The sequence below is a fragment of the Tauraco erythrolophus genome, chromosome 4 (assembly GCF_009769465.1).
Source record: "Tauraco erythrolophus isolate bTauEry1 chromosome 4, bTauEry1.pri, whole genome shotgun sequence".
NCBI lineage: Eukaryota > Metazoa > Chordata > Aves > Musophagiformes > Musophagidae > Tauraco > Tauraco erythrolophus.
In genome coordinates this window covers 87507316-87532930 of record NC_141468.1, presented here as the reverse complement: position 1 = coordinate 87532930, position 25615 = coordinate 87507316, and the positions used below count along the sequence as shown (strand labels likewise).

Sequence of the window (25615 nt, the reverse complement as noted above, 5' to 3'; positions counted from 1 at the left end):
TCAAGAGCCAAGGCTTGTTCACCATGTCAAAAGACATGGGCTGTTTGGCTTGAAGACCCTACTTGTGGCCTCCGCCTGTGCCCCAATTTGCGAGGTCGGTGACCGTATTGCAGCTTGCTGCTGAAGGACTCTTTACATTAGTGATGGGTGATAGAACAAGAGGAAATGGGTACAAGCTTAGTCAGGGGAGATTCAGGTTGGATGTTAGGAAGTATTTCTTCTCTGAAAGGGTTGTCAGCCACTGGAATAGGCTGCCCAGGGAGGTGGTTGAGTCCCCATCCCTGGACGTGTTTAAGAATAGGGTGGATGATCTACTTAGCAATATGGTTTAATGGGGATTAGGGACGGTTGGACTGGATGATCTCTAAGGTCTTTTCCAACCTAGAAATCTATGAATCTATGACTTGCAAAAGTGACACTTCCCTGTCTGCTTCATGCCTTTCTTGTCACCCAGGTGGGGGTGGGTGCTTTGAGGACTTCTCTGCTTGCCGTGGCGATGCAGGTAGTGCCATCAGGCTTTAGTGGAAGAGCACCTCTTGGGGCGACGCAGCGCTTCCGGCGAAGGTAAGATTGCACCTACCACTACCTGCAGGACAGGGGAGGCAGGTGCCAGGGGACGAGAGGCGAAGCGTTATGGGCTGGGCTGAAACGCCGCTGAAGAACAGGACGAACAAGTCTAGGCACGCCAGAAACGCCCCGAGCTTTTTCCGTAACGCTCCCAAAGTGGCCGGGCTCTGCTGTGGAGCGTGCAGCCTGGGCAGGTGGCTGTTGGTGGCGACGAGCACCCTCCACCTCGCTTTGAGCCCCGTTGCTCGGGTGCCGCTGCAGGTGACAAGCAATAGGAATCCCTGCAGGGCACGAGCCTGCCTACGGAGCGGGATAACGCTTGGGAGGAACGATGTTTTGCTGGCAGCGCTGCCAGCACCAACTGGCTTGGGGCCAGCATCTGCGTTGACGGTGTAGAGAGGTACCCGTGAAGGGAACGAGGCAGAAGCCTTGTTTTGACGTCTCAAGGCTTTATAATAAAGTTTGGAGGTTTGCCTAGGCAGGATGAAGCTTGGCTACGAGACAGACACTTTTGGGCAGTCAGGTTTTAACTCCAACTCTCCTCACGACCATTAATTTTGTAGTATAAACCCGTTCTAAACGCAAACTTGCTTGCCTCACGCACCAGAGGAAAAGAAACCGTACGCAGCGGGGTGACTTCTGAGCAGCTGGAGGTTGGGTGCAGCTGCTGGTGTGCTCCCCAGCCTTTGCTATCCTCTCTCCCAAAGCATTTCTGGAGCCTTAGAGTATAAGACAGAACCATACCTTTGGGATGCAGCGTAGTGTACCTGTCTTCTGGTGGGACTTTTACAAGATCCTAGAGGGAGAGAGAGAATCATAGAATCATAGAATCATTAGGGCTGGAAGGGACCTTCAAAGGTCATCTAGTCCAACCCCCCCTGCAAGGAACAGGGATATCTCCAACTAGATCAGGTTGCTCAGGGCCTCATCCAACCTGGCCTTGAACGTTTCCAGGGATGGAGCATCCACCAGAAAAACCACGACGCTGTGCTGATGCAAGACCTTGTATTCCTTACGGATCGGGCGTGAAGTCCATGTGATGGTGGAGCAACCTGAGTGATGTAGATACAGAGAAACAGAGAGCCAGTGAGATGAGGAGATGGTTGATGTGGAGACACAGGGTGTCCTGGCAGAGGTCACGGGGATGCTCACAGCTGCAGAGTGACCGGGGATGAACTCAGATCCTCTGTATCAAGGCAGGATGGACTCCCAGGCAGAGATGTGGTTTGCTTTAGGTTCTGGTTGGGGAAGTCAGGTAGGAGTAGGAGGCTGGGAACAGAGGGGATGCTCAGATAGAATATAGCTTTTAGGAACAGGAATTTTGCCCTGCTTGCAATACTAGGGCCAACTCCTCCAAAACCAAGCCAAGCGGTGGGAGACACCACAGCCTGGTGATGCACAAACACCCCAGGGCAAGCAGGAAACCTGATGTGACTAATGCAAAAAGCAAGAAAACACTTCCCACAGTGACACTGGGCTTCTTCCCTCCCTACAGACATTCCCTAGGTACTCTTTGCTAATCCAGGATGTTTCTGCTGCCTAGTTTGCTCTCGTTTTAGCCCCTAGTAGGTAAGAGAGGGAGAGATTACACCACCACAAATAATAAACTCGAGGGTCTGCTAATATTCTCTGGGAGCCTTTGTGCAGAAACCTCGGAGACAGCTTGGGACCTGCTCTGGATGGCACCAAGCCCCTTTCCCGAATACCCAGTGCTCTCGGCTCCTGCCCTGGGAGCCCTTGGCAACCTGCTGTTTGCTCCCCAAGCAACAGGGTGCTAACACACACACCGCCTCGCTTTGTCCTGTCCTTCCCCTTCCCAGCCCTCCGCTGCGGAGTGACAGCAGCACAGAACACCCCTGGGGAGGAGGGGGAGGATTTTGAAGGAAACGCTGCAGTTTGACTTATTTATTTGTGAGCTCAGCTTAGCAGCAGCGCAGCAACAGCCCAGCGTGTGCGGAGGCTGCCGCTGGCTCCGCTTGTTGGGGGGTTAATGCCGACGGAGCTGCCGGGCTCCCGGAGCTGTAAGCCCTGCTCTCGGGAGCAAGGTGGATTTGAATTTTTGCAAGTGAGCTGGGAATAGCCCAAAGCACCTCGTCACGGTGGCTGGTCAGAGGAATTCACGGCTATTATATTTGGGAGCTGGGCAATGATGACAAATCAATGGCTCCACTCCCAGAGTGATTCATCGTTAACCTGGGAGTTTAGCTCTTTCCCTGGCTCTCTCCACCACCAGCTCCAGTTCTTGTAGCATCTCGAGTGCCTTATTCATTTTAAATCATCACATAGCCACGGACGTGGCTGAGGAGGAGCGGAAGGACAGACGGACGGAGGCATGGGTGGGCAGCTTAGGGGAGGGAGGGTTTCTGAAGAGGGACGGAGCACCTTGAGGAGTTTGGCTGTAGGCTGGGGAGCAATGCTGCTGGCACGACCTACGGCACGCCAGCTTCCTCTCTGCTGCGGGTCTCCCACGGACCTCCTTGCTTGCCTGGTAAATAGCCCATATTGTTGCCCGGCTGGGCACAAGGGGAGGGGGAGGACACAACAAAACACCCCGTGCCCAGCCTCACCAAAGCAGAGGTTATTAGCAGGCCAGTGGGGAGGTTTCATCCTGGGCTGGTCTATTCTTGATAATAATTTATAGCACTGAGCACTTTCACACATTCTAAGCATTTTGCCGGCGTTAACGGGAGGCTGGGACCGTTTCGGAGGAGGGACTGGCACTGCAGTCTAACCCCTCTAGCAGAGAGGCAGGGCTTCAAGTCCACAGCCTGCCCACTACGGCTGTCTTCCAGCCCCTTGTCCCACCTCACAGTTTTCCTCTGGAAACCAGAGCGTGTCTCTTAGGCAGACTCGCTTTAAAACCGCAGCCCTTTAGCTGCTGGCCCGGGGAGCGTGGCTATTTCCCCAGCAGACACAGTAAATAATCCCCGCTGTCACGCAGGGCAGCTAGGCAGGGAGTCGGTCCCATTTCACAAATGAGGCAGCTGGCACGGAAAGGAGAGCTAACTGGTAGAGCTGGGAACGCGTTTCCCGGCTCCGACCTTCTCTTCCTGGCTTTACAGCGATGCTCCCAGAGCACGGCTTGCTTAGACTTCAGCGTACTCAGAGAGGCGAGGAAGCCAAAAGACACCCCAACCCTCCGTACCACCAAAACCAGTCCTCATTTTGGATTTGGCTTAGGCAAAACGGGCTGCCCACCCGGGAAACACAGCCGGCTCTGCAGCACCCCTAGGTCCAGCCTCTGCTGGGCTTGTCATCGCTGTAACTTTTGCTGTCACCTACACGTGCTGCAGGGCTCTGACCCGAGGGCCAGGACCCACGCAGCAAGCCAGTCCACCGTGCAGAGGCTGCAGCAGAAAGACGGACTTTGCAGGATGCTGCGGAGCAGCACCAGTGATACGCCCAGCTGGAAGACGAAGTGAAAAAACGAACGTCCGCAAGCCCCATGTTGCTGCCTCCTCCGTGGTCCTTCCCCCTTCCCACACCCCGATGCCAGGGACTGCCCGTGCTGCCCCCCGCACCACTGCTGCCGCGAGGGACTGAACGGTGGGAGCAGACGCCCGGCTGCGGCAGCAGGGAAGATGCCGGAGGAAGAGATGGGGAAACGTGCTGGAGGAGACGGTAGCTGCCACCTCCAAGAAGCTCAGAAGGTTAAAAAAAAACCCAAACTGGTTCACCTAGAGAACTGAAACTGAACCAAGGGGAACTCACTGAGAGCACTAAGTGGTGGCCACCGGCTATTTAAAGCTTCTTGTGCATCTGATGTGCAGCTGGGCAGAAAGGAAGGGTGTGCCTGCAGCTCGCACAGGCACAGCCATGACAACTTTGAAACGGGGCTTTTGAACCCTGCTAGGTACAGCTGCAGCAGCTGAGAGGTCAGCATGGGCTAGAAACCACCCAAGAAACCAGGGAACAGCTGGGGCATTGGAGGAGGGAGCAGGCATTAGTGCCCCTCTCAGCCCCAGCTAAACAGCAAGCGGGACCGGAGCCAGGGAGTTGAAGATTATTTCAGGAGCCGGTCAAGACCGGACAGGAACTGCAATCCTGGTCTCATAGACAGACACACAGAGCTGTTACACAACCTCCAGCCAGGCTACCCACTTCTCAGCAAGAGTTCAAACTAGCCAAGAGACGGGTCGGTGTGGAAATGACCCCTATGTTGGTCCTTTATACAGGGCAAGTCTTCCTATACCATGCCTTGCTTCCCAGGGAGGTCTGAACCCAGAGCTGGGAATGCCTGCAGGCACTAGAGGAACCCAGGTCCTCCCACAAACGGGGTTCCTGGCTGGTGGCAACCATACTCTGGCTTGGGTTGTCCTGTCCTCCCTCCTTCCACTGACTGTGTCCAGATGGATCCTGCCTAAAAGCAGCTGCGGTCTTATCTCACCAGTGCTGGCCTCCCATGATTTTTGTTTTCAGAGCACGTGCCACGTTTTAATAGAGAGAAAAGCATCTCAAACACTTTCTTATTTCCTTGCATGACCCTTACAACATCCGTCCTAGCAATGGCTGCAATTGCCTACGTGGAAAAGTCCCACTAAAGAAGTGGTTTAGCACTGTACTTTGGTTTTGTTTTTCCAACTCGATTTATTGGGATGAACCATCGCTGCAAATCCCTGAGGTGCTCTGGCAGGCATTTCCAAGACCCCTGCCTGCTTCTGAGGTGTTAGTTGAGGTCCTTCGCACAGCGTTTTAACCCTTCTTGATGCTCCTCCCTGGGAACCTGTCTCTAGTCCCTGACTGCTCACCACAGAGATGGTTTCCTAACTGCCTAACCCAAATTGGGTTTTATGGTCTTAACGCCAGGCTTTACTACTCCAAGAGAACGAGAACAAATTCCTTCCTTTGCTTGTATTGTTACCTCGAAGGTATTTGTAGGCAGAACTCTTGTCCTTGCTGAACCGTCCCTTTCCCCTTCCACACGCTTCCCTCTGCGGTCTCTCCCCATACCCCCCTGGCATGCAGACCGTTGCACAGTGGGAGCAGGACCACCTCAGGCTGCCAGAAAAACCCCATCCTGCTGAGGAGCGGGCAAGGGGCCGCAGCCACCCTCCAGACACGCTGCCCCAGCTGGCGCTCGGAGAGCATCGGGGGCATCCTGGCTGATCCCTGTATGGATGCTGGGACTAAACCTGGTGAGAGCAAAGGGTGAAGAGACCAGGAGAGGAGGGAAAGCTGGCAAGTGTCCAGCTGGGATATTGAGGGGAGGCCTGTCCACTTCGCTTTGAATCTGTTGCAGTGATGCCAGCTAATGAAATTTAACGTATCATCAGCCAGATTCTACTTTCTCTGCCTTGGAAACCGTCTTTGTGATTGCTGTGGGTTGTTTTCAATAGCTCGTGGCTTAAGAGGTTTTTTTTTTTTAATAAAAAAATTAAAACCATTAAAACTTTGATTAAATTAAACAAAATGGACTTTGTTCTCCACTGGAAGCTGTTTATGTAACATCTGCTTTAAATAACTTTAAAACTGAGTCCACTCAACTGTGCAAAATAAAACAGCGAGATTACAATATTTGTTGTGAATTGTTTTGTGGTGTTTTTTGTTTTTTGTTTTTTTTTTTAAATTGGATACCCAAGCTCTTGTGTACCCCTGGGACAGCCTGAGCAGGGCTTAAGAGTTTCCCCATACCAGGAACGCATGCCTGAGCGTTTCTTCCAGGATATTTAAAAGCTGGGTACGCAGGAGGGCTGCACAGACCAGCCCCCGATCACCTCGCAGCGGGGCAACAATGGGTTAAAGATCCCAACTCTATTCTGTGTGGGAGCTGGAGAGGTTCCCATAGGTGACCCCACTGCTTTGGCCCCCCCAGTTCCCAGCCCAGCTCCCTTCAGCCGCCTGCGTCCTGCTTTCTCATCACCTCCCCTGCCTCCTCCTCCTCTTTAGATATTCATGAAGTGGTGAGGACGGGACGGGGAGAAATAAAAGCTGAGCAAGCCGGAGCGGCCGCACAGGAAGAGGAACCATCTGCACTGGCGGGAGCCTCGCTCAGCACCACCGGGACGGATCCTGCCCCTCTATCTCTGCTGGGACAGCGCTGGCTTGCAAGAGAGATAACTGTTCCCGGCTCTCTCGGGCGGCAGCTGGGTGAGCTCTGGATGCAAGGAGGAGGAAAGTTAACAGTAAGTGAGTCAGCCTCCCCAAGGATAAGATAGTGCCTTCTAGGATGTCTCTTTCGCTGAGTTCAGAGCCAGGTCTGACACGGGGCAGTGCCTAACACCCCCCTCTCTGTTCCCAGCAGATTGCTCCCCCAGCACATCTTTGTCCCCTGGGACCCACTGATGGGGCAGAGGCTGGAGGCCCCACGGGTGGAGGAGAGGCTGGAAGCAGAAAACAGACGCGCAAGCAGGGACTGACTGTGTAATTCACAGGGGAACGTTTCGAAACGTTGAGCCTTTCTCCAGCCTGCTTTGCTCTGGAGGGACTGGTATGGAGAGTCACTAAAGCCTGGTATTGAAGGATTATATTGCAGCTGTGCTTTTTTTGGGACAGGCAGAGTTCTCTGGGTTCATACGTGCCTGTCTCCTGTGATCTCTTACTACTCCCATGATCTCCTTTCCGTCCTCTTTTCTTCTGTGGTTGTGAGGAAGGGACACGCCTCCATCACTGCAGGGGAAGCCAAGGGTTTTCTACCCATAAATTAACCCCTCTGATAGCTGGGACGTGCTATAGGGGTGCAACAAGGATGTTACTGTAGGGCATCGGGATCAGATTAGCTCAAGCAAAAAACAAAAGCCCCTCAAATGCTGTGGCACCCCTCCTTCCCTCTCTGGGACACTGGCAGCACAGCTGGCACCTGGTCACCAGCACCCCTTGTTCTGAGGGGGCTCCATCCCAGCTTGTAAGCCAGAATCCTGACCTTCCCACCTCCCCATGCCAGGGCAAGACCTCGGCCAGATTGCAGGTCTGTGCGATGCACCGCCAGCCTGATCCCGGGAGCAACATCTCTTTTCCACCCTGCCCACTGTCTTGCTGTGTGCAGACAGCATCAGGGGGAGTGTGTGAACACATAGTCCTAAACACAGGGGACATGGGTACCAGATACCCCCCCCCAGCACTAAACATCCAATTAACCCACTACTTAGGCAGGATGGGGCAGCAACAGCTGCCAATGACATCCCGATGGATCATCGCTAAGATGTCACCTTCTGACCTACACTAGTGCTCCAGATTGGTTTTATTTTCCCCCCTCAGGTGCAGTGCTAAGATGAAGCCTTCACCTGGGCAAGGAATAAGGCTGGCATACCTTCTCCTGAATCTGGCTTCCCTCTGCCTTCCCACCCCGCTCTGGAAAGACCGAGACGCCCTAATGCAGGAGGAGAAAGCCCATCAGACAGGCGGCAACTTGGTGCTGAGCAGACAGGAACAGCAGCTCAGTACAAAGCTCATAAACCTCAAGAAGAAGGAGGTTGCAACCGCCACGGCCACGGGACAGTTTCCTCCAAGCATGCACTTCTTTCGGGCAAAAAGCCTCATTGACCAGAGCGCCGTGTTCAGCATCCTGAAGCGCATGCCGAAAGGTAGGCTTGGCCTGGGGGCTGCTCATCTCAGTCATCCTCCCCTCACCTTTTGCTTTCCATGCCAGAGCAGCTGCGGCAAAGCACAAGGAGATGTGGCAGAGCTTTGGTGGCAGGCGAGCTTACCAGAGCTGTAAATCATGCTCCTGGGTTCCAGGAAGAGCCCTGCCTCTGAGCTCGGGAACAGGGCAGGGGGAGAGAGGAAGAGGGGGATGGATTGGATGAATACACGTTTCCAGCAATTGTAGCATTTGCTATAACTTACAATATGGATCCTTCAGCCTTTCAAGCATGGAGAAAGGGCAGAGGAAGCAAAGACAACCAGACATCAAAGACACTTGTGTTTGTTCAGCATGTTCCAGCCAGGGCCTTTTTTTTTTTTTTATTTTTACCTCCACACATACCACAGACATGCTACCAACCCTGCCTTCGCCCACCTCCTAGCCAAAAGCTCTGCATCCCCCAGTAAGTTTTTGGGCAGGTGGTTCTGTAGCAGGCCTGCAAGTCTAAAGGCACTAGAGGTGGAAGGTGCTACCTCCAACACCGCAAGTTTTTTTACTTGTTGAATGGAAGTCGAAGCCTGTGTTGATGTGACCTGCAGAACACAATATAGGAACTGTTGTGTTGTCTCCCTTAGTCTTTCTCAATCAGGTTCTGTTCTGTGCACCTATTGGAGATCCCTGCTTACAAGGGCAGGTGTTTCTCCTCTTGTCTTTAGTTTAGAGGCAGCGTTGCGCAGCAAGCTGTGTGCCAATGGGCTGCCATGCCCTGTGCCAACAGGGGCTTCTGCACTTTGCAGCACACACATAGTTTTTAAGGCTTTTGGAACATTCTAGGTTAGATAATGGCAGGAGATTGCCCAATATCTTCACCACATCACCCTGTGCACCCTCTGATGAGCAGCTGGGACACAGCAGTGTTTGAAAGCCCAGTGCTCCGGGTTGTGATGGAAAGGAGGCGAGGACATTTGCAGTCCATTTCAAGGCTCCCAGGCTGTGCAGCAGAAAGCCTGGTGTCCCCATGTCCCTGAGCCTCTGACAGTCCAGCAGAGAAGCAGGAGGCTGGCCTCAGCTCCTAACTGACTAGTTTCTCCCTCTGCACCTCTGGTTCAGTAAGGAAGCATTTGAACAAGACGCCTTCTTCAACTAAAGATACGAGACAGTTGCAGCGGACATTCCCAATACCCCTGTGACTCTGAACACTATGTTCACCCTTCCCAGCGGACCCTCTTTAGATGCAGAGTTGCATGGCCTTGCCCACATGGCTGCCTGGAAACAGGTTGGTGGCCTGCTTTGGACGATCTGGGAGTCAGCCTCTCCACAGAAGTGTTATCCACTTGCAAGGCTGTGACGCTGGCACATGGATAAAGGCAATCTTCCTCACTTCCCAGCTCCTTCCTCCCAGCCTCTGGTGTGAGATGAGGATCCCTGGCTTGCAGCATCCTAATCTGTTACCATAAATGATTGGGATGTCAGAGTTGCCATTACCCTTTCCCTGCTGAATTGAATAATGAGGAAATTAAAAGTACTCTCCTCTTCCATGAGGCATCTTTGATACCAAGGAGGAATCAAAATAAAGAATGAACTTTTCAATCCAGGAGATACTAAAATGGGTTCTCAGAATCTTTGCAAGAGCTCTAAGTGTTTAAGCCTAAGATGACATCCTTGCAGCTTGAGTAGGACCTAGTCTTAGAGGCCTGTCTTGATCAGAGCCCCTGGGAAATTACTGCAGTTTCAAGCACTCTTGTGATTTCCACGTAGGAGAGAGGATGGCATTGCCCATGAGAGAAGGTTCAGACCTAGACAGCTATGGCATGCCCAGTCTGTCATGCTAGCTCTGGGGAGAGCAGCAACCACAGTAGCTCAACATCTTAACAGTCACATCCTCTTTAATGATAGATTATAGGCCTTCTAGTCTATATTAGATTAATCCACTGTAGATTATAGTCTGGAAGCTTGTCTAATGTCACATGCATGCCAGTCTTTTGTTTCGTTCCTCCTACTCATGTTCTCCATTTAACCCTAAGGGCATCAAAACTCTTTTGACTATGAGGTCTCCCCTAAGCTAATAAAATACAGATCTGTAAGACTTCAGCTCTCACAGCATCTTCCCTTAACAGAGGTGAAGTTTACTTCAAGGACAACTCAAGTCTCTGCGACAGGAGAGATTTTAGCAAAATGAAAGGGTGGGCTGAGGAAGATGAGCATGCAGAGGATGCTTCCTATGCCAGGAAGACCAGCCTTTGCCAACATACTGCACAATAACAGAGCATCCCAAAGGCCCTTCGTGCTGGCCAGCAACAGATGCACAACGTAAGCGAGCACGCTCTCGATACGGGATGGAAGTAGAAGGTACCTCTGCATCCGAGTGCAACTCCCCAGTGTATCAGGGTCTGGGATTTTGGTGTACGCCAGAGTTCCAGAGCGATGAAAGAAGAGACTAGATGCAAGAAATAAGGCTGGCATTCAAAGAGCCTGGATACAGAGGCTTGCTCCAGGTCTGCCAGTCGCTAGTACGCCTTGTAAACTGCTGCCTACTGTGCGAGTTCCTCTTTAAATCAGTGGGGCCTGAGCCAGCTCACAGCAAAGTCTGTCTGAAAGACCTTTAATAACTCGGAGCGTTTTCCATCCCAGTGGAGAAGGAGAGCTCCCTATTGATTTCCCCCCTCCCTCTGCTGCCAGGGAGCTGTCACGCTCTGCCTGCCCTGCGTTTGATGTGGAGGGGGCCACATCCCCCAGCACAGGGGAGGCAGAGCAGCAGCTCTGTCTTCTGCTGGGAGAGGTCACTCGCAGCCATCTAGAAGCATTTCCAGATGCCCCTGGATGGGCAAAACTCAAACTGTTATCACATTAAAACTCTGTTCCTTCTTTTCAGTTGCCTTGTCTCATTAGACCATACTTTTCGTCCCACCAGGTGCTGTCTTACACCTGCATGACTATGCCATCCTGAGCGTGGACTGGCTGGTCTACAATGCCACCTACCTCCCCCACTGCTACATCTGCTTCACGCACACAGGCACCGTCCGGTTTCGCTTCTCCGAGCCTCACCCTCCTCACCCAGTGCCAGCCCAGTGCTCCCAGTGGGTTTTGCTGGAGACTTACCGGAAAGAGCTGCGCAACGTGACCGAGTTCGATAGCAGGTGAGTGAAGAGGAGTTGCAAGCCTGCTGGTACTTCACAGTAGCATTGTGTAGCCAACAGGATCATTCTGGTCCAGCTTTCTCAGTTGCTTGCTGCTCTGAAAGCAGAGAACTCTGGTTTAGGCTGCGTACGCAGACCAAGGAAATAGCAATATAACAACTTGAAGGTTGCAGCACTAAGTACACCAGAGTCAGACACCATCAAAGTTGAAGTTTTCTGTGCACTCACACTCCGGTCCTTTGCACAGACATGTCGAAGACAGTGGTTTAAGGAGATTTATGACCTGCCCTCACCTCTCCTTAGCACCCAGGCTGGACATGCTCCCAGCACGAGACAGGGCTGCATGGTGAAACAGCTTGCCTCATCCTTGAGGTAGCCAGGAACAGCATGAGAAAGTCAGGTAGCTGAGGAACAGGCTCTCCCCAACAGCAAAGAAGCAATTTTATAAGTTTTGTAAATAAGTCATCATCTTGATTCAGAGCAAGAAACTGAGCAAACTACTTATGTTAGTTACTGCTCTAACAAAAAGAGCCAAAGCAACTCAAAAGAAAACCCAACCCTGCCTCCCCCCTCCAAACACCATCCTTGTTTTCTTTCAAACCCCACTAGTACCCACCATTCTGAAGCATGAGGTGCTCATTCCCAACAGGTCCCTCAGGCACCAGGAACTTCAACTTGGCCTCCTCCCTCAAGCAAGGGGTTGGGTCTCAGCCTGGGCACAGGCTGAGCCAACAAATCCTACAACACAGGTCCTCCACCTGGTAGTACTCCCCTCCTTCAACACCCTCTTGCTAATAAAGCTTCTCCCCTCACTGGTGAGGCCTCTTATAGCTGTCCAAGAGCTCACACCTCACATGGCTCCCCAAGGCATGGCTCCCTCTTTTGCAGGACCTCCTACCTTAACTGCTCGCAGCCTTTTATCAGGACCAGGTGTTAGTTGGCTGCTCAGCAGCCACCTACCATTTAATCACTTACAGGTGGGTTTCAACATCTGGCTCCCCCTCCAGCTGGTGGGGGCAGGAAGAGGGAGCCCTACCTCCCGATCCAGGGGCCACTGACCCCAGGACAAAGCCCTGTGGAAAAGGCCAGGAGGAAGCGTGTAGTTCTGCGTGGCATGCGGGGGGGCTGGAGAGAGCACGCTAAATAATGCATGAAGGCAGACACTGAGTGGTGAGGACAAAGGAAAATATTGAGTAGTGATCCATCCAGAGGGCACCGCTGTCCGCGGCGCTCCGGGGGGCTGGGGTCCCGTGGAAAAAATAGTATGGGGTGTCATGTAATTAAAGACAGTATTGCCACGCTGACACATGAGGAGAAGGCTGCATTAAGGTGACATGGGTGACCCTAATTATGGTATTTTCTAAGTGAAACTTCCTGGGTTTTTTACTGTACTGAACTTCAGTGAGGGTGTGTGCTCTTAAATAGAGACCTGTGAACACTTAGGGAGTTGGTATCCCCTCCACATGGAAGTTGTCTGGGCTCTGTGCCCTACAGATCTGGGAAAGAGGTCAGATTGGGAAGCCGAGGAGCTGCCAAACCTTTGCCATGGTATTGCCTTCCCTCCCCAACAACAGCAAGGGGCAGGGCAGAGGGAGCTGGCTCTCCGGGGCACCCAGCAGAGGTCTGAGCGTTTCCAGAAGGGAAGGAGAAGGTAGTGCCAGACCTAGGACTCTTGACCTTTTATATCCTTTTATATCCTTTTATATCCTGTCTTCCATCACAACTGCCCTGACCTGTGATGGAAGAAATCAGATCCAGTGACAAGTCACTTACATACGTCTTCTAAAGATAAAACTGGTTCCCCATTAGCTCCCTTCCATTTCTACTGGGAGTGATGACGACGGAAAGACCATGGCCCCAGCTCTCTTCAACCCCACCGGGAGACCCATAAATAATGTGCAAGAGATTGGATTTTGAAACAGCTTCACCTCTTTAAAGCCCACGCAATCGAACTGGGTGTTTCAGAATCATCTCAGGAGCAACCCTTCGTTGTATTTGTTTTTGGTTGTATTTCTGTAGAGTAACGCCCCTTGCTGGCTGAGGCTAGAGGCCACAGCATCCTACACACCTCGGAGGGTGGAGCTGTGCATTGTTTGGTTCCCTGTGGTCCTGTTTGGAAACACGACTTCTTTTCAGAGGCAGTGTTATCACATTCCTCTTCTGTATTAGTTGTCCGACAACGTCTAGTAGGCACAAGTCAAAGCAGGACTTTGGAGCAGCAGGAACTGCATGGGGACGCAAGACAGACCCCACCACAAGGGTCTCTCCATGGGCGGAGGGGAAACCGAGGCAGAGATCCATTAAGTGATCTTCCTCAGCAAACGCGTGCCACAGCCAAGTACCAACTTGGATCTCTCGCACCCTGGGTGCTCAGACTTACTCATTTGAGTATGTTGTGCTTCATTCCTTGCCCTTGTGTACTCATCACCGCAAAATCGCAGAGGAGTCATTGCACATAATGTGCAAACACATGAACAACAGCCACATTGAGGCACTTCCCCTCCTATTCTCATCTAATCCCTGGGTACTAGTCTAGGGGTTAGGAATGTTTTTTGGCCGCCTGGAAATAGGTCTCTAGCCAGGAATAGGCCCCAATCTGTTCTGCTTCTCAGTTTCTGGAAATTCTCCCAGTCTCTTGAACATGTGCATCCCAGGCTACCTCTTCCCTGCGCTCCTCTTTGCCCTTGAGCACTGACAAGCTGAGAGAAAGCAGATGTCAGAGGAAGGAACGGATGGATAGTTGGGTGGTTTCAAGGAAGTATCAAGGGAATATGGCAGCAGGGAAGAGCTCTCAGGCAAGACAGGGTGGATCAGCAAATGTGAAGGGAACAGTGGAAATGTTTCCGAGAGGCTGCACCTCTTTCACCTTCCTGCATTCCTGACCAGGAAGGGGTGAGGGAGAGAGGTATCTGCGTTACAGTTTGGCTGTCTGCGTTTTTGGGCACTATGCATAGGTACACATCTGCGTGTGTGTGCTTTGGAAGGAAGTCTTTCTGTTTGTTTCCCTCAAAAGAAGGTTTAGTCGTTCCTATTCGAAACACATGTCTTATGGGCCAAGACCCTGGAGTATTCTGTTACTGGTAAGCTTCCAAAGGGATGCTATTAGGAGAGTCAGGAGGCTGTGGGCCAAGAGACAGAGAAAGAAAGGGAGTTTTGCTTTGAGACTTTAAAAGAAAAACCAGTCCTCACTTACTCACTTCACAATCAATTACGATATAGTAGAATGCCGTTTTTTGCCTCGAGATGCAACATAACGGCCACCGTCTCGAAAGCAAGAATGTGCCCCTAGATATTTAGGGAAACGGCGTTGACATTCCAGATATTTGTAAAACACCACTGCACCCCCCGCCGCCAGCAGCCCGAGGATTAAAGCCGAGCCCAGCAGCTCCGCTCCGGCGGCCCAGCGGAGCTCTCCATCACTGGGATGAAGTCATCCGTGCGGGAGCTGACACTACGGCCGAGGCTGTGGGGACAACTCCCCTGGGAGCCAACGGCTGCCCGGACCACCATCACCTTCCCCTCCGTGTCCCCCGACTGCCCTGTCTCACAGAAAAACAGAGCAGTGTGTGCATCACAAGGACAAAAAAAAAATAAAAATCCACTACGGAAACAAAGCACTCCGCTCCCTCCACAAGTCTCCCCTTGGGGAGAAGAAGAGGGGACGAGAGCGAGCGAGAGAAAGCGAATGAACCACATGTGACAGATGTTAGTCACACTATTTAATGCACCACTGGAAGACATTCAGATACTACAGTGAGGAGAAGGGTATAATTACCCATCGAGAACAGAAAAAGAAGCAGCAAAAAGAATCCCTTTCAAAACAAGGCAACGAACCCGTTCGCTTCTGCATTATACAGCGCGAGAAAACGAAACAGGGGAAAAAAAACAGGAAAAGAAAAAGCAAAGCCGCAGTCCATCCTTAGCTGGTCGTTTTGGTGGGGCCCCTTTGGGCGTACGCGTTGCGACGGCATCGTTCAGTGCCCATATGACCCGGCACGGGAGGATGTTTGCAATCTGCACCTGATCCCTGGCGAGGGCCCATTCCAGAAAAGAGGCAAAAAATGTATTTCTGAAGCTTTGCTTCGTCTGCCTGAGCTACTGATGGCAAAAGCCCCTGAACCCTTCGGAGATGATCCGATTATCAAGGGCGGATCGCTATTACGCAATAAATCTTCGACAGTTACAGGGATCAATAATCGGTCTCAAAGGGGAGGGGATTGCCAAAAAAGCACAATTTGATTGATGTGCTTTTAGGAGCAGGGCGGTGCGGGGATTTATTGCTGTTTGTAGCCCAAGAGCACAGGCTAAGCAAACAACCTCAAGCTCGGACAGCTGGATTGAAAGGCAGGGAGGGGATCCGCGCGTGCGCGCGCTGCCGAAGGAGCCGAGTTCTCACAGGATGAGGGGAGAAGGTGGTGGGAGCCCGACTAAGCACCTGTCCTTATCCGAAATGGAGCTGGCGAGATCGGGCTTGCATCACCTTCTGATCCACGGGCAGGTTTTTCCCTTGGTGCTTGCAGGGCTGGTGGGAACAGCCCCGCTCGGCTGGCGAGGAGCTGCCCTTCGGCCAGGAGGGGAGCAGAAAAGTCTCTTTTCCCCAGTTCTTACCACACAAAACCTCCTCTCCCCTCCCCAACAAGCTGCAGCACATCCCTTCCGCCAGTGGCTGGTCTCCACCACAGCTCCAGCAGCTGGATCGGCGCCTTCGAGATGTCCCTGGCTCCTGCATTCCTGGTTTCTAGGGTGATGCTATGGTGTTTCCCACTGCGGCGTGCTCCCTGCTGCCCACCCAAAACACTGCCTGCCCTGACACGGTCCAGCACGGACCCCTTTGGTCGCTTGGACTACCAAACAGGAGCTGGGGTTGCCCAGTGTCCTGTGATAATGGCACCAAAGCCCCTACTGTAATGCGCGGGAGGGCAGAGGCGAAGTTGCTGTAGAAACCTTAACTCTGAATTTTCCTGACTGTTGAGCATTTAAAATCTCATCCTTAGCGTGGTATGGGCGTCTCTTTACGTAGAGTTTTGCTTCTAAAATTGTTCCTGGCAAAGAAATTAGTGGAGTGAAGAAGAAATGAGACTGCAGCCGCTGGAAGAGGGTCCTTAGAGAGTGAAACTGCAGGCGAACGCTGGGGAAACGGACTTTGTCTTCTGGGCAGGATGGAGCGACTCAAAAGGGATGTCTCTGCCCAGGATGTCTTAGTTTATGAGCTTGGACCAGATCGCATTTCACATCTGTAGCAGAGAGGTTTTTCATTCCATCCACAGAAGCCTCCTGGAAGAAGATAATAAGAGCACAAATCAAACCCACACCTCCCATATAACAGAGCAGAGCGCTGCACGAGGATGGAGGCCAAGACATCAAACACAAAACTTTAATAAAGATCAGTAGCTGTTATCGAGGGGAAACAATATACTTGGATGAAAGATGAAGCATGGTTGAAGGTATTTCTATCTGAACCTGCTTAGCCCCTGATCCCAGATAAGCATCAGGCCTGGCCGGACTGGTACACCCACCCACCTGCAAGCGACTGGCTCCATGGCTTGCTGCGATGGCTTCAGTTTGTCCACCCAGGAATGTAGTTCATCACCTCCGTATCGCCGTTTAGACTTTGCCCACTGGTGGGGGGAAAGGATTTTTAATTCACAATTATTTTCCCCTTGCTTGCATTAAATGACATGTTTTGACAATACAAAGGTACCGGGGCAAGTTACAGGCTTAGTAAGAAGGTTGATGGTGGCCCAGTACAGGGCATCTCCTGGAGACTCAGTTTGCCTTTAGGTGACGAACAAAGGGCCGGGTGTCACAACTTTTTACGTGCGTTGAAGATGGTTGGGAGAACATATCATCTGCAGGAGTAATGTACTAACCTAATTTTGGATTAAGGATACCCCCGGGTAGCAGAGTGCAATTCTTATGATATAAAAACATCATACTTGCTTTTGTAACTCTATTAATCCTCAAGATTTTGCCCTCAAAAAAGGAAGGGGCAGGTTTTGAACACCTAGTCTTACCCTGCTTGTAACTCAGCTTGTAGTGAATGACTTTTTACCTGTCGGCTGTTATCTGTACCAGCCATTAGAGAAGTAAATATAGGTGGCAGAAAAATTACAGGAATGCTTCGTAGTTGCACCAGTCGTTGTTCCACCTGTTGTGTTGCAGTGCCAACAGGCTCCGAGTTAGATCTTGGCCCCTGCTGTGGCAGGAACGGTTTTGCACCTTTTCTTGGTCCTGCTGAAAGAACACGTGCCCTGCTGCACCCCAGAGTAGGTGGGTGGGCGAGTGTCACGTCCCCAAAGCTTGGTCTCTGACAACAAAACCCACACCTATCTTGGAGGGAACCTGTTTCCTCCTGTACTGAACAGCCAGCTGCCAGCCGGAGGCTTTTTCCATGCTGGAAGCCAGTCGTCTTGTTCGTTCCTCTCATTCTTCCTCTTCTCTTCACCCTTTTCTACAGCTTGCTGAGAAACTTGACCCTGCTAACGGATGATCCTGAGCTGGCCTACCCTTCTCAGACTTTCATTTGGAAAAGATTTGAAGAAGTCTTTCTCATTGCCTCTGGACTTATCTGCTATGCACCTGTGTTCAAGGCCTATTTCTACCAAGGGCTGCTGGAGCTCTATGAAGACAACATTCAGTATGTCGAGATAAGAGCTATCCTGCCTCCGGTACGTATTTTTTGGCTTCTCTAGTGTTCTTTTAAATCCTTCTTTCTCCATAACTCTTCTCAAGCCCTATCTTGAATTTACTGTTTGGATGTTTGCATACCTGCCCTTCTAAGGATGCTGGAAAACCTTGATCATATTTGAAAGTCTTTGTTGGAGATTTGCATAGGCAAGGGCTTGAAAGTGAGAGATGCTTTGTTCTTAACGGCTAAGGAAGATACCTGCTGTGGCAAAAGCACAAAACTGCATTGCACAGTCTGAGTGGGAGCTGCCAAAATCTTGCCGTTTGGGAAGATGTATCTCGGCTTCGGCTGCACCAGAATCGCCTCTTTTATGGCAGCTCTTCTGGAACAACTTCCCGTCTTAAACAGAGACTTATTCTGGAATAGTTACCTTATTTTAAATCCACAGCTTATCTGAGAACAATTTCTCTGAGCAGGCTAGTAAACCGATTGGCAAAGCAGAGTCTTCCACAGTTTGCAGGCAACCTAAAATTTTGGCTATGTATGTGAAGTACGAACTGCTCCTTTTATTGCCACTAATGCTAAAAATCTGTCGGTAATAGTTTAGGCCTTTCTCCCTGCGCATCAGCTGGAGCTGGTCAGACTGTTCCACAATCCCACACTGTCCCAACACCTTCCCAAGCACCAGCAGACCCCACTACTGCTCTTCAGCCTATAACCATTCCCACGTTTCCAGTGGCAATTTCAACACTGCAGGCACACGTTTTCCATACAGTTCTCCAGACCAGCTCCAAGTGGGGCACCATGGGGGTGGGAGCTCTGTCGGAGAGGCAGATGCCTTACCAAAGCAAATAAACCAGGTCCACTGCTCCTCACTTTGCCACCTACCTCCGTGTTCTTAACAGGCCGTTGCAACGGGAACGAAGCTGCTGCACAAGGTCCATCCGGCAGCACATGAAGGACCCACCGGTGGTGGTGGGTTGTGCGTGGGAACGCAAGTAGCAGCTTGCTGCTGGCACCATGGTGACCAGTGGATGGAGTAGCCATGTTGATGCCCCGCTGGTGGTCCAGCTCCTGAACGTGCCTGCCAGCAACTTCCTCAAATCACTGCCCTTGCATGCAATGGCTGGTGGAGATGAGTGTCTGCGCCCCAGCAACCAGTGCTGCTGCTGGGCAGGCCTCCGCAGCCACCCCGTTAGGAGACAGGCAGGTGCTGTGACCAATTTGGAGGCAAATCTGGCTTTGTGCATGCCATTCCCCCAGCAGCTGGGCAGCAGGGCTGCTAACCCTGCCCTGTTGTGGCTCGGGCTGGCCCCGTAGCAAAGCAGGGCTCAGTGTCAGGGCTGCAAGCCGGCGCTCCATCGTGCCCGAGATGAGAAGGGTGTACTGAAAAGAAAAAAAAAAAAAAAGGGAGAAGACCACAAAGCTTATCCATATCTTACTTTGCTGGAGGCTGGTCATGAGACAGTTGCTCTGAGCTCAGTCACCATCTGTCTTGGGGTACCTGGAAAGAGAAAATAACAGCAATGTCAAAATCCCTGCGCTGTGAGACAGCGCGAGTGCTGGCATCCCCCCAGGGCACACAGGTTTCTGGGCCAAGAGTATCTGCCATGATCCGAGCTCGGATGCAGGAAAACACCCTGCGTTTACCGGCAGCCCTCAGACATGGTTGCAATGTCTTCTGAAAAGAGGCTTGGCAGGGAAGGTTGGCTTCCCATCCAGCCACTAATGCTGGCTCCAGGCGCAGGAGCCTCCGGAGCCTCCCGGGCTTGCTTGTGCTCAGCTTGGCACGCTGCGAGCACACCGGGGTGGAGGCTGGGTGAGAGGGAAGGGAAACCCTTTGTCCTGAAAGTCGAGGTGAGCAGGGTGTGAGGGGAATAGCGAGATGCTTACGTGGCCGGAGATCCTCTACGAGGACGTGACACTCGGCAAAAGCTCGCCGTGCGGCAAAGCCCACCAGAAGCGGGCCCTGAAGTAACGTAAACGAAAGTTGGGATTTAGTGCGGAACAGCAAACGCTGCGGAAAAGCCCCCCCAGACCCTGCTGTGTTTGCAAATTCAGCCGTGGAAAGTCTCACGTTCCCACGGGCTGCAGGAGGGGAAAATTCCCTCGGAGCGTTGGCGGCCGCCGGTGCCTGCCAGGGGGAGGTGGCAGCGCGACGGGGCGCAGGGGCTCAGCGAGGGGCATCGCTGCAGGGGGCAGCGCCGGAGGGGAAGCAAGAAGGTGGAGTGGACCAGTTGAAGGGTAGAGAAGAAGGGTGAAGGAGAAAAGAAAGGTGAGAAGGGTAAGAAGAGAACAGAGGGAGCGATTCCAGTCACTGTCTGGGAGTGACTTTGTGTGTCAGCATCAATCGGGGCACGGAGGGTCTACGCTTCTGCCAAAATCGAGGCGAAAGCCATGTGCCTAGCCCTGGTCATGAGGAACTCAAAGTCGGTGAGACAGAGCATGCCTAAAGGATTATTTTTCCCAGTTTGCAGCCAGAGAACTGGGAAAGCACGGCAAGACTAAAGGACTGACTCAATGTCACGGAGCAAACCTCTGGCAGAGGGGAGCAGAAGCCCGGCCCAGCTGGTAGCTGATGGAGCTCGTGTGCCTTGGGGCTGCCTCGGCTGACAGACTGCCACTGCCAGGCACAGGGCACGGGTGAGCTGCCAGACGGCTGGGCAAAGCGCTCCAGTTTGATACGGACATGAGGAAGAGGTCATGGTCTCCTCTGGGTACTCAAGGGCACTCGCTTGCCATGTCTGAACAGGGAGAAACTTGTTTCTTGTATCCCATAGGAGGGAGGAAAACCACTCCTTGGCTCTTGCCAGCTGGTAAAGGCTTCAAGAAGAAAATGTTCTGCACAGATTTAACTGCTTTTTTTTCCTGCCCTGTTGCCAGGACCGCAGCACATTCCTTCTCCCCAGGTTTTCTTCAGTTCATTTCTCCCACCCTCCAATAAAACGCCTCTTCTTTCTTCTGCTCACCGCGTGCTTTCCGTCCTGCAGGTGTACGAACAGGATGGCACCCGGCACGACAAATCATGGTCCGTGGCAACCTATCAGGAAGTGACCAGGCAGTTTGTGAAGGAGCACCCTGACTTCCTTGGAGCCAAGATTATCTTTACAGCACACAGGTAGAGGCTGAGCGGGGCTAAGAGCACCCGTGCATGGCTGGCCGCGCTACAGCGGAGGCGGCGGTGGGGAGAGGGATGCAGGCGGTTCCAGGGAAAGCGATGCTGAGGGCTGGGCTGAAGTCGGTTAGCGATGCCCGCATGCGTTGTCAGACCCGGGGTACTGACTCCCGAAGCATTCCCTGGCACGTGTAAAAGGCTGAGGGTGAGGAATCATCTATCTAAGTCGGCGTACGTGCGAAGCGACCAGGGTTAGCTCGCGGCGTGCGCCGGAGAGACAAGCGTCTGCGAGCCCTGGGTGTGGAGAAGAGCAAGGGGAGGGCTGCTGGCTTGCGTGCCCATCCGAGCCGTGTGTGCCCTCTTCCTGAGCCTGGAACATACTCCTCCTCTCCGCGGATGCTGAAGCAGTGAGCGCAGTGCCCGAGTATGGGCACTTGGTATCGCAAAGGTCCTCGGGGGGGCCCTGCCAACGCTGCTCTCCCGGCACGGTATGTTCGTGCTGCTGTTTGCAGGCGGGCACGAGGCTGTTCTCCAAGTCAGCCAGATGCCACGAAGTCATGCGAGGTGATGCTGAGCAAATAGAACAGACCTCCCAGCAGCACTCGCTCGCTCTGGCTCGGCACGATGCCATGGCCAGTTCAGAGCTGGCTTGCCCTCTGGCCAGCTTGGGTACAGCCAGAATCTGTCTGTAAAATGCACTGTGGTGTTGAAGTCCGATAGGGCTGGAAGAAATCTAAATTTAAAACTCTCTTGAAATGCAACTACCGTCCCAAATCCCAGCAAAACAGTAGAGAGGAAAAAAAAAAAACAAACAACAAAATTAAACATTTTCTCTCCATGCTGTTGTGCTCCCTGCTCAGTAGATGGGGAACGAGTCTTAGACAAGTGTGCCTCAACTCAAGTGACAGCAGGGTCTAGCTGGGCATTTCCTGGTCATTCAGAGGTTTCTTTTCGTCGTATCAATTTCCTACTGCTTTACTCTGGAGACCTGAAGCTGGTTGTCAGATTCAGGAGCAACTTGCGTTTTGGAAATGCCCCTGGGGGCCCCATTTCACAACTCAAACCCAAAGGCGGCAGGCCGGTGGGAGCGAGCCTCTGCACTGCTTTCTCTCTCTTGCTCTTTAGGATGCTGAACGTTTCCCAGATTAAAGAAGCCATCGTCACTGCCATGGCACTCAGAGCCCGCTTCCCAGACACTCTGGCAGGCTTCGACCTGGTAACCGTATTTCTTCTGTGGCTTTGAGTTAACCCCTGGAGGTGTGATAGAACTACGTGTATAATATGGCATATGTTCTATACCAGAGCCAGATCCTCTGCTGCTCTACTGAAATCAGTGGAAATGAATGACGAATCCTCCAGCGAAGGATTTTGCTGAGGGTGATTGACAAAATCCCCCGAAAGAATCAGCTCCCTACCCCACAGCCTCGTAATTTCAGTACAGTTGGCACCTCAGGGATACATACCTGCAAGTCCCACCATCTTCCAGAGCGTCTTCAAAAATACCTTTTCTCTTTCCCCCAGGTTGGTGATGAGGATGAAGGTCATTCTTTGTGGGACCTGAAGGATGCCCTGACCATCCCGTATTCCCTGGGGGTCAACTTGCCATACTTCTTCCACGCTGGGGAGACTGGTAAGTGTGAAGATCATGATTAGCTTAGCTGTAAGAGCGATACTGTGGACATCTAAAGCTGCTTGAGATGAGTGGGTATCTCTATGCTGGGCAATGTCCTAGGCAGATTTGGATCCCTGTTTCACTGAAAACACCAAGTGGGAACTCAGAGCATGAGCAACCCTCTCACTTTGCAACTGAGACACCTGTTAACAAAACCATCTAGCAGTTTGAGAAGATATATTTCCTCGCAGCACTTCAGTGATCCTTACTTGTCTCTGCTCAGACTGGCAGGGCACCTCTGTAGACAACAACGTGCTGGACGCTTTGCTTCTGAATACCAGCCGGATTGGCCATGGACTTGCTCTCATCAAACATCCAGTAGCCAAAAATTTGTCTCTGAAGAGGGATATTCCTGTAGAAGTCTGTCCCATCTCCAACCAGGTATGTTGCTAAGAGCTTAGGTCTTGGGGCTGGGACACTGGAATGGGATTTACCATAGCAGCTAGGAGCATCTGGGAGCTGGTATCAGCTAGGTGTTTTGTTGCACTCAGGCTGGCTCGGTTTCCTTTGCATCACATTACCCTGCAATCTGCTACGTAGACACATGGTGTGTCTATGTATAAGGCTTGTAATGCAGTCAGCTCAAAATCATTTACATTCCTATCCAGAGGAACCTGGGAAGGCAGTTATCCCTCGTGGACTTGAGGCCCAGAGCCAGGGAGGTGCCTAAAGAGATATCACGGAAAACACGCCAAAGCCAGGAGGGCTGGAGGCTGAGAAGCCAAGGCTGCAACTGGGAGTACTTTGGTTTTGTAGAATTCATAACCAGGGGGAACTCTTCTGCAACACATTAGCGTGGTGCCCGTTGTCCCCTGGGCGCAGCAGAACAGATGTACCGGTGTGAACCTTGAGGGATGGAACCCTGATACCAGCTCCAGATGCCCTGGGCTAAGTGTCATGGCAAATACACAACCAAAAGGCTGTTTCTGAAACGCTCACAGTCAAATCGTTATAAATAAACAGAAGTTACTCACCCCACTGGCCTTGATTGAGGTGATTAATTTAAGACACCAATCTCCTTGGAGAGTCAGCGGAGACGAGTAGGCTCCTCGAGCAGCAGTTCAGAGCAGAACACCTAACATGCTCTGAGCAGCCCTCCAGAGACTCTTCCTCCCTAATGACTACCTGCTGACACAGGCAGTGTGATGGGTGTCGTAATGCCATAACCTGATGTGATGTTGTCTCCCACCCTTCCCCACCGAGGTCCTGCTGTTGGTAGGTGACTTGCGGAGCCACCCCGCAGCCAACCTCATGGCTGAAGGGCACCCCATTGTCATCAGTCCTGATGATCCCCCTATCTTTGGGGCAAAGGGAGTCTCCTATGACTTCTACGAGGTGTTCATGGCCATCGGAGGGATGAATGCTGACCTGAGGACCTTAAAACAACTCGCACTCAACTCCATAAAGTAAGTTCCTTACCTCTCTCATCTAGCCACAGCAACGCCAAGGGGACTGTCAGCTTGCCCCCTGGCAACCTGCTGTATTTGGGGTTTGGCCCTAGAGTCTCCTCTGCCACGTGAACTGGATCCAAAGTCTCCTCTGTGCATCTCCTCCAAGGGCAGGACACAGGGACCCCAGAGGCTCCTCTGCCCATGTCTTTGAGTACCTTTCTCAGAGTCACAGTTTATTCCTCCCTTTTCCAGCCTTTGCAAAATTGCCTCCAGCGCCTTGTTCTGGCTGTGGGAGAAATGTTATGGTTTTGCATCACTTGTCTATTTCTGCCCGAATTTGACTTGCCGTGGTGTTTGCCACGGCCCGCTGGGGAAACACAGCAAAACAATCTACCAGCCTGTAGCCTGGCTGCTTTTAACCACTTTTCCTCTTTATCTGGAAAGCTATGTATTTCCCAAAATAGTTTGGATATGGTGCCCAGGGTCTCTCTGCACGTTCCTAGAATCTTGTCTGTTTGCCAAACCCTGTGCTGGTCCTCATGCCAATCCCAAGTCCCCGCTTGGCCAGAGAGACAACAGATACTCTTACTTCCTACCAATTTGGACCAAGCCCAGGGGACATCTGCAAACAACAGCAGAGCTGTCTCTTCTGTACTAGTCACTGGGTGCTGCCCAGCAAACCTCCAGCTTTTGCAGACTGGGCCGTTAGTCCTCATGGTGCAGGACTCAGTAGCTGTTGATGTGGCCATGATGCTCCTCGTCCCAGCACCAGCCCAGCCAGCAGGAACTCTACACTGTGTTACTCTGTGCAGCGTAGGCACATCCTGCAAGGGTTAATCTGTAGCTGCTTCCTGCCTTTTCATTTTGGTCACTGATCTTGAAACAGCTGCCCCCTTGTCTCCTGTCTGATGCTGACTTTTCTGCTTCTCACAGATACAGTGCCATGCTCCCGGGTGAGAAAGCCAAGGCCAAAGAGGTCTGGCAGAAAAAATGGGACCAGTTTGTGGCTGACCTCTCTGATAGCTTTTTGAGGGAGCTTTAGAGGGGAGGAGGCTCATCTCAGAAGGCATTTGGCAAGCCAGAGCGAGCCAGGCTTATTGCCAAGAGGGAGACTGCTTCTTCCATGTGACCTCAGCAGATGAATGAACCTCAAAGTCTCACCTGGCACTGGGTGATTCTGGTGAAGCTGGGCTTAATGCTAAGGATGAGCTGCGCTATCCTGTGAAAGTCATGGACTGGAGGCAAAATGGAGCAGTGAGCCTTCAGAGCAGCAACAAAAGAACACCCCGCTCGAAACAGTCAAAATAATTAAATTTGCCGGTGACCAAATCCTGACATCCTTATTCAGGAAAAACATGCTTTCTAACGAGAGCTAGCGAGAGGTTGCCAACGTGTGGATCTCCGAATTTCGCCTTATCATTACAAAATGCAGACCTTGTCCGGAAACAGCTAAGACAAACATCCAACCATGTGGGCCACTGACCTTCAGGAGTGCAAGGACTGAAAATGACTCTTGTTATGTTTAACCCTGGGCCTGCTGCCAAAATAGCTCTGCTAGGTTGGAGAACCAGTCATAGGGCTGATGT

The 25615-nt window shown here is 52.0% G+C and overlaps 1 protein-coding gene across 1 annotated transcript; it reads left to right on the top strand.

Annotated features, from left to right (window-relative positions):
• The first annotated feature begins 6669 nt into the window (after positions 1 to 6669).
• On the top strand, positions 6670 to 25071 carry ADA2 (adenosine deaminase 2). The gene is made up of 10 exons (XM_009991431.2): positions 6670 to 6689; positions 7762 to 8087; positions 10998 to 11223; positions 17681 to 17891; positions 20842 to 20969; positions 22092 to 22182; positions 22488 to 22596; positions 22862 to 23019; positions 23842 to 24044; positions 24963 to 25071. Exons 2-10 carry the CDS (start codon positions 7775 to 7777, stop codon positions 25069 to 25071), a joined length of 1548 nt encoding a protein of 515 aa, XP_009989733.2. The 5' UTR covers positions 6670 to 6689; positions 7762 to 7774.
• Positions 25072 to 25615: the final 544 nt, after the last annotated feature.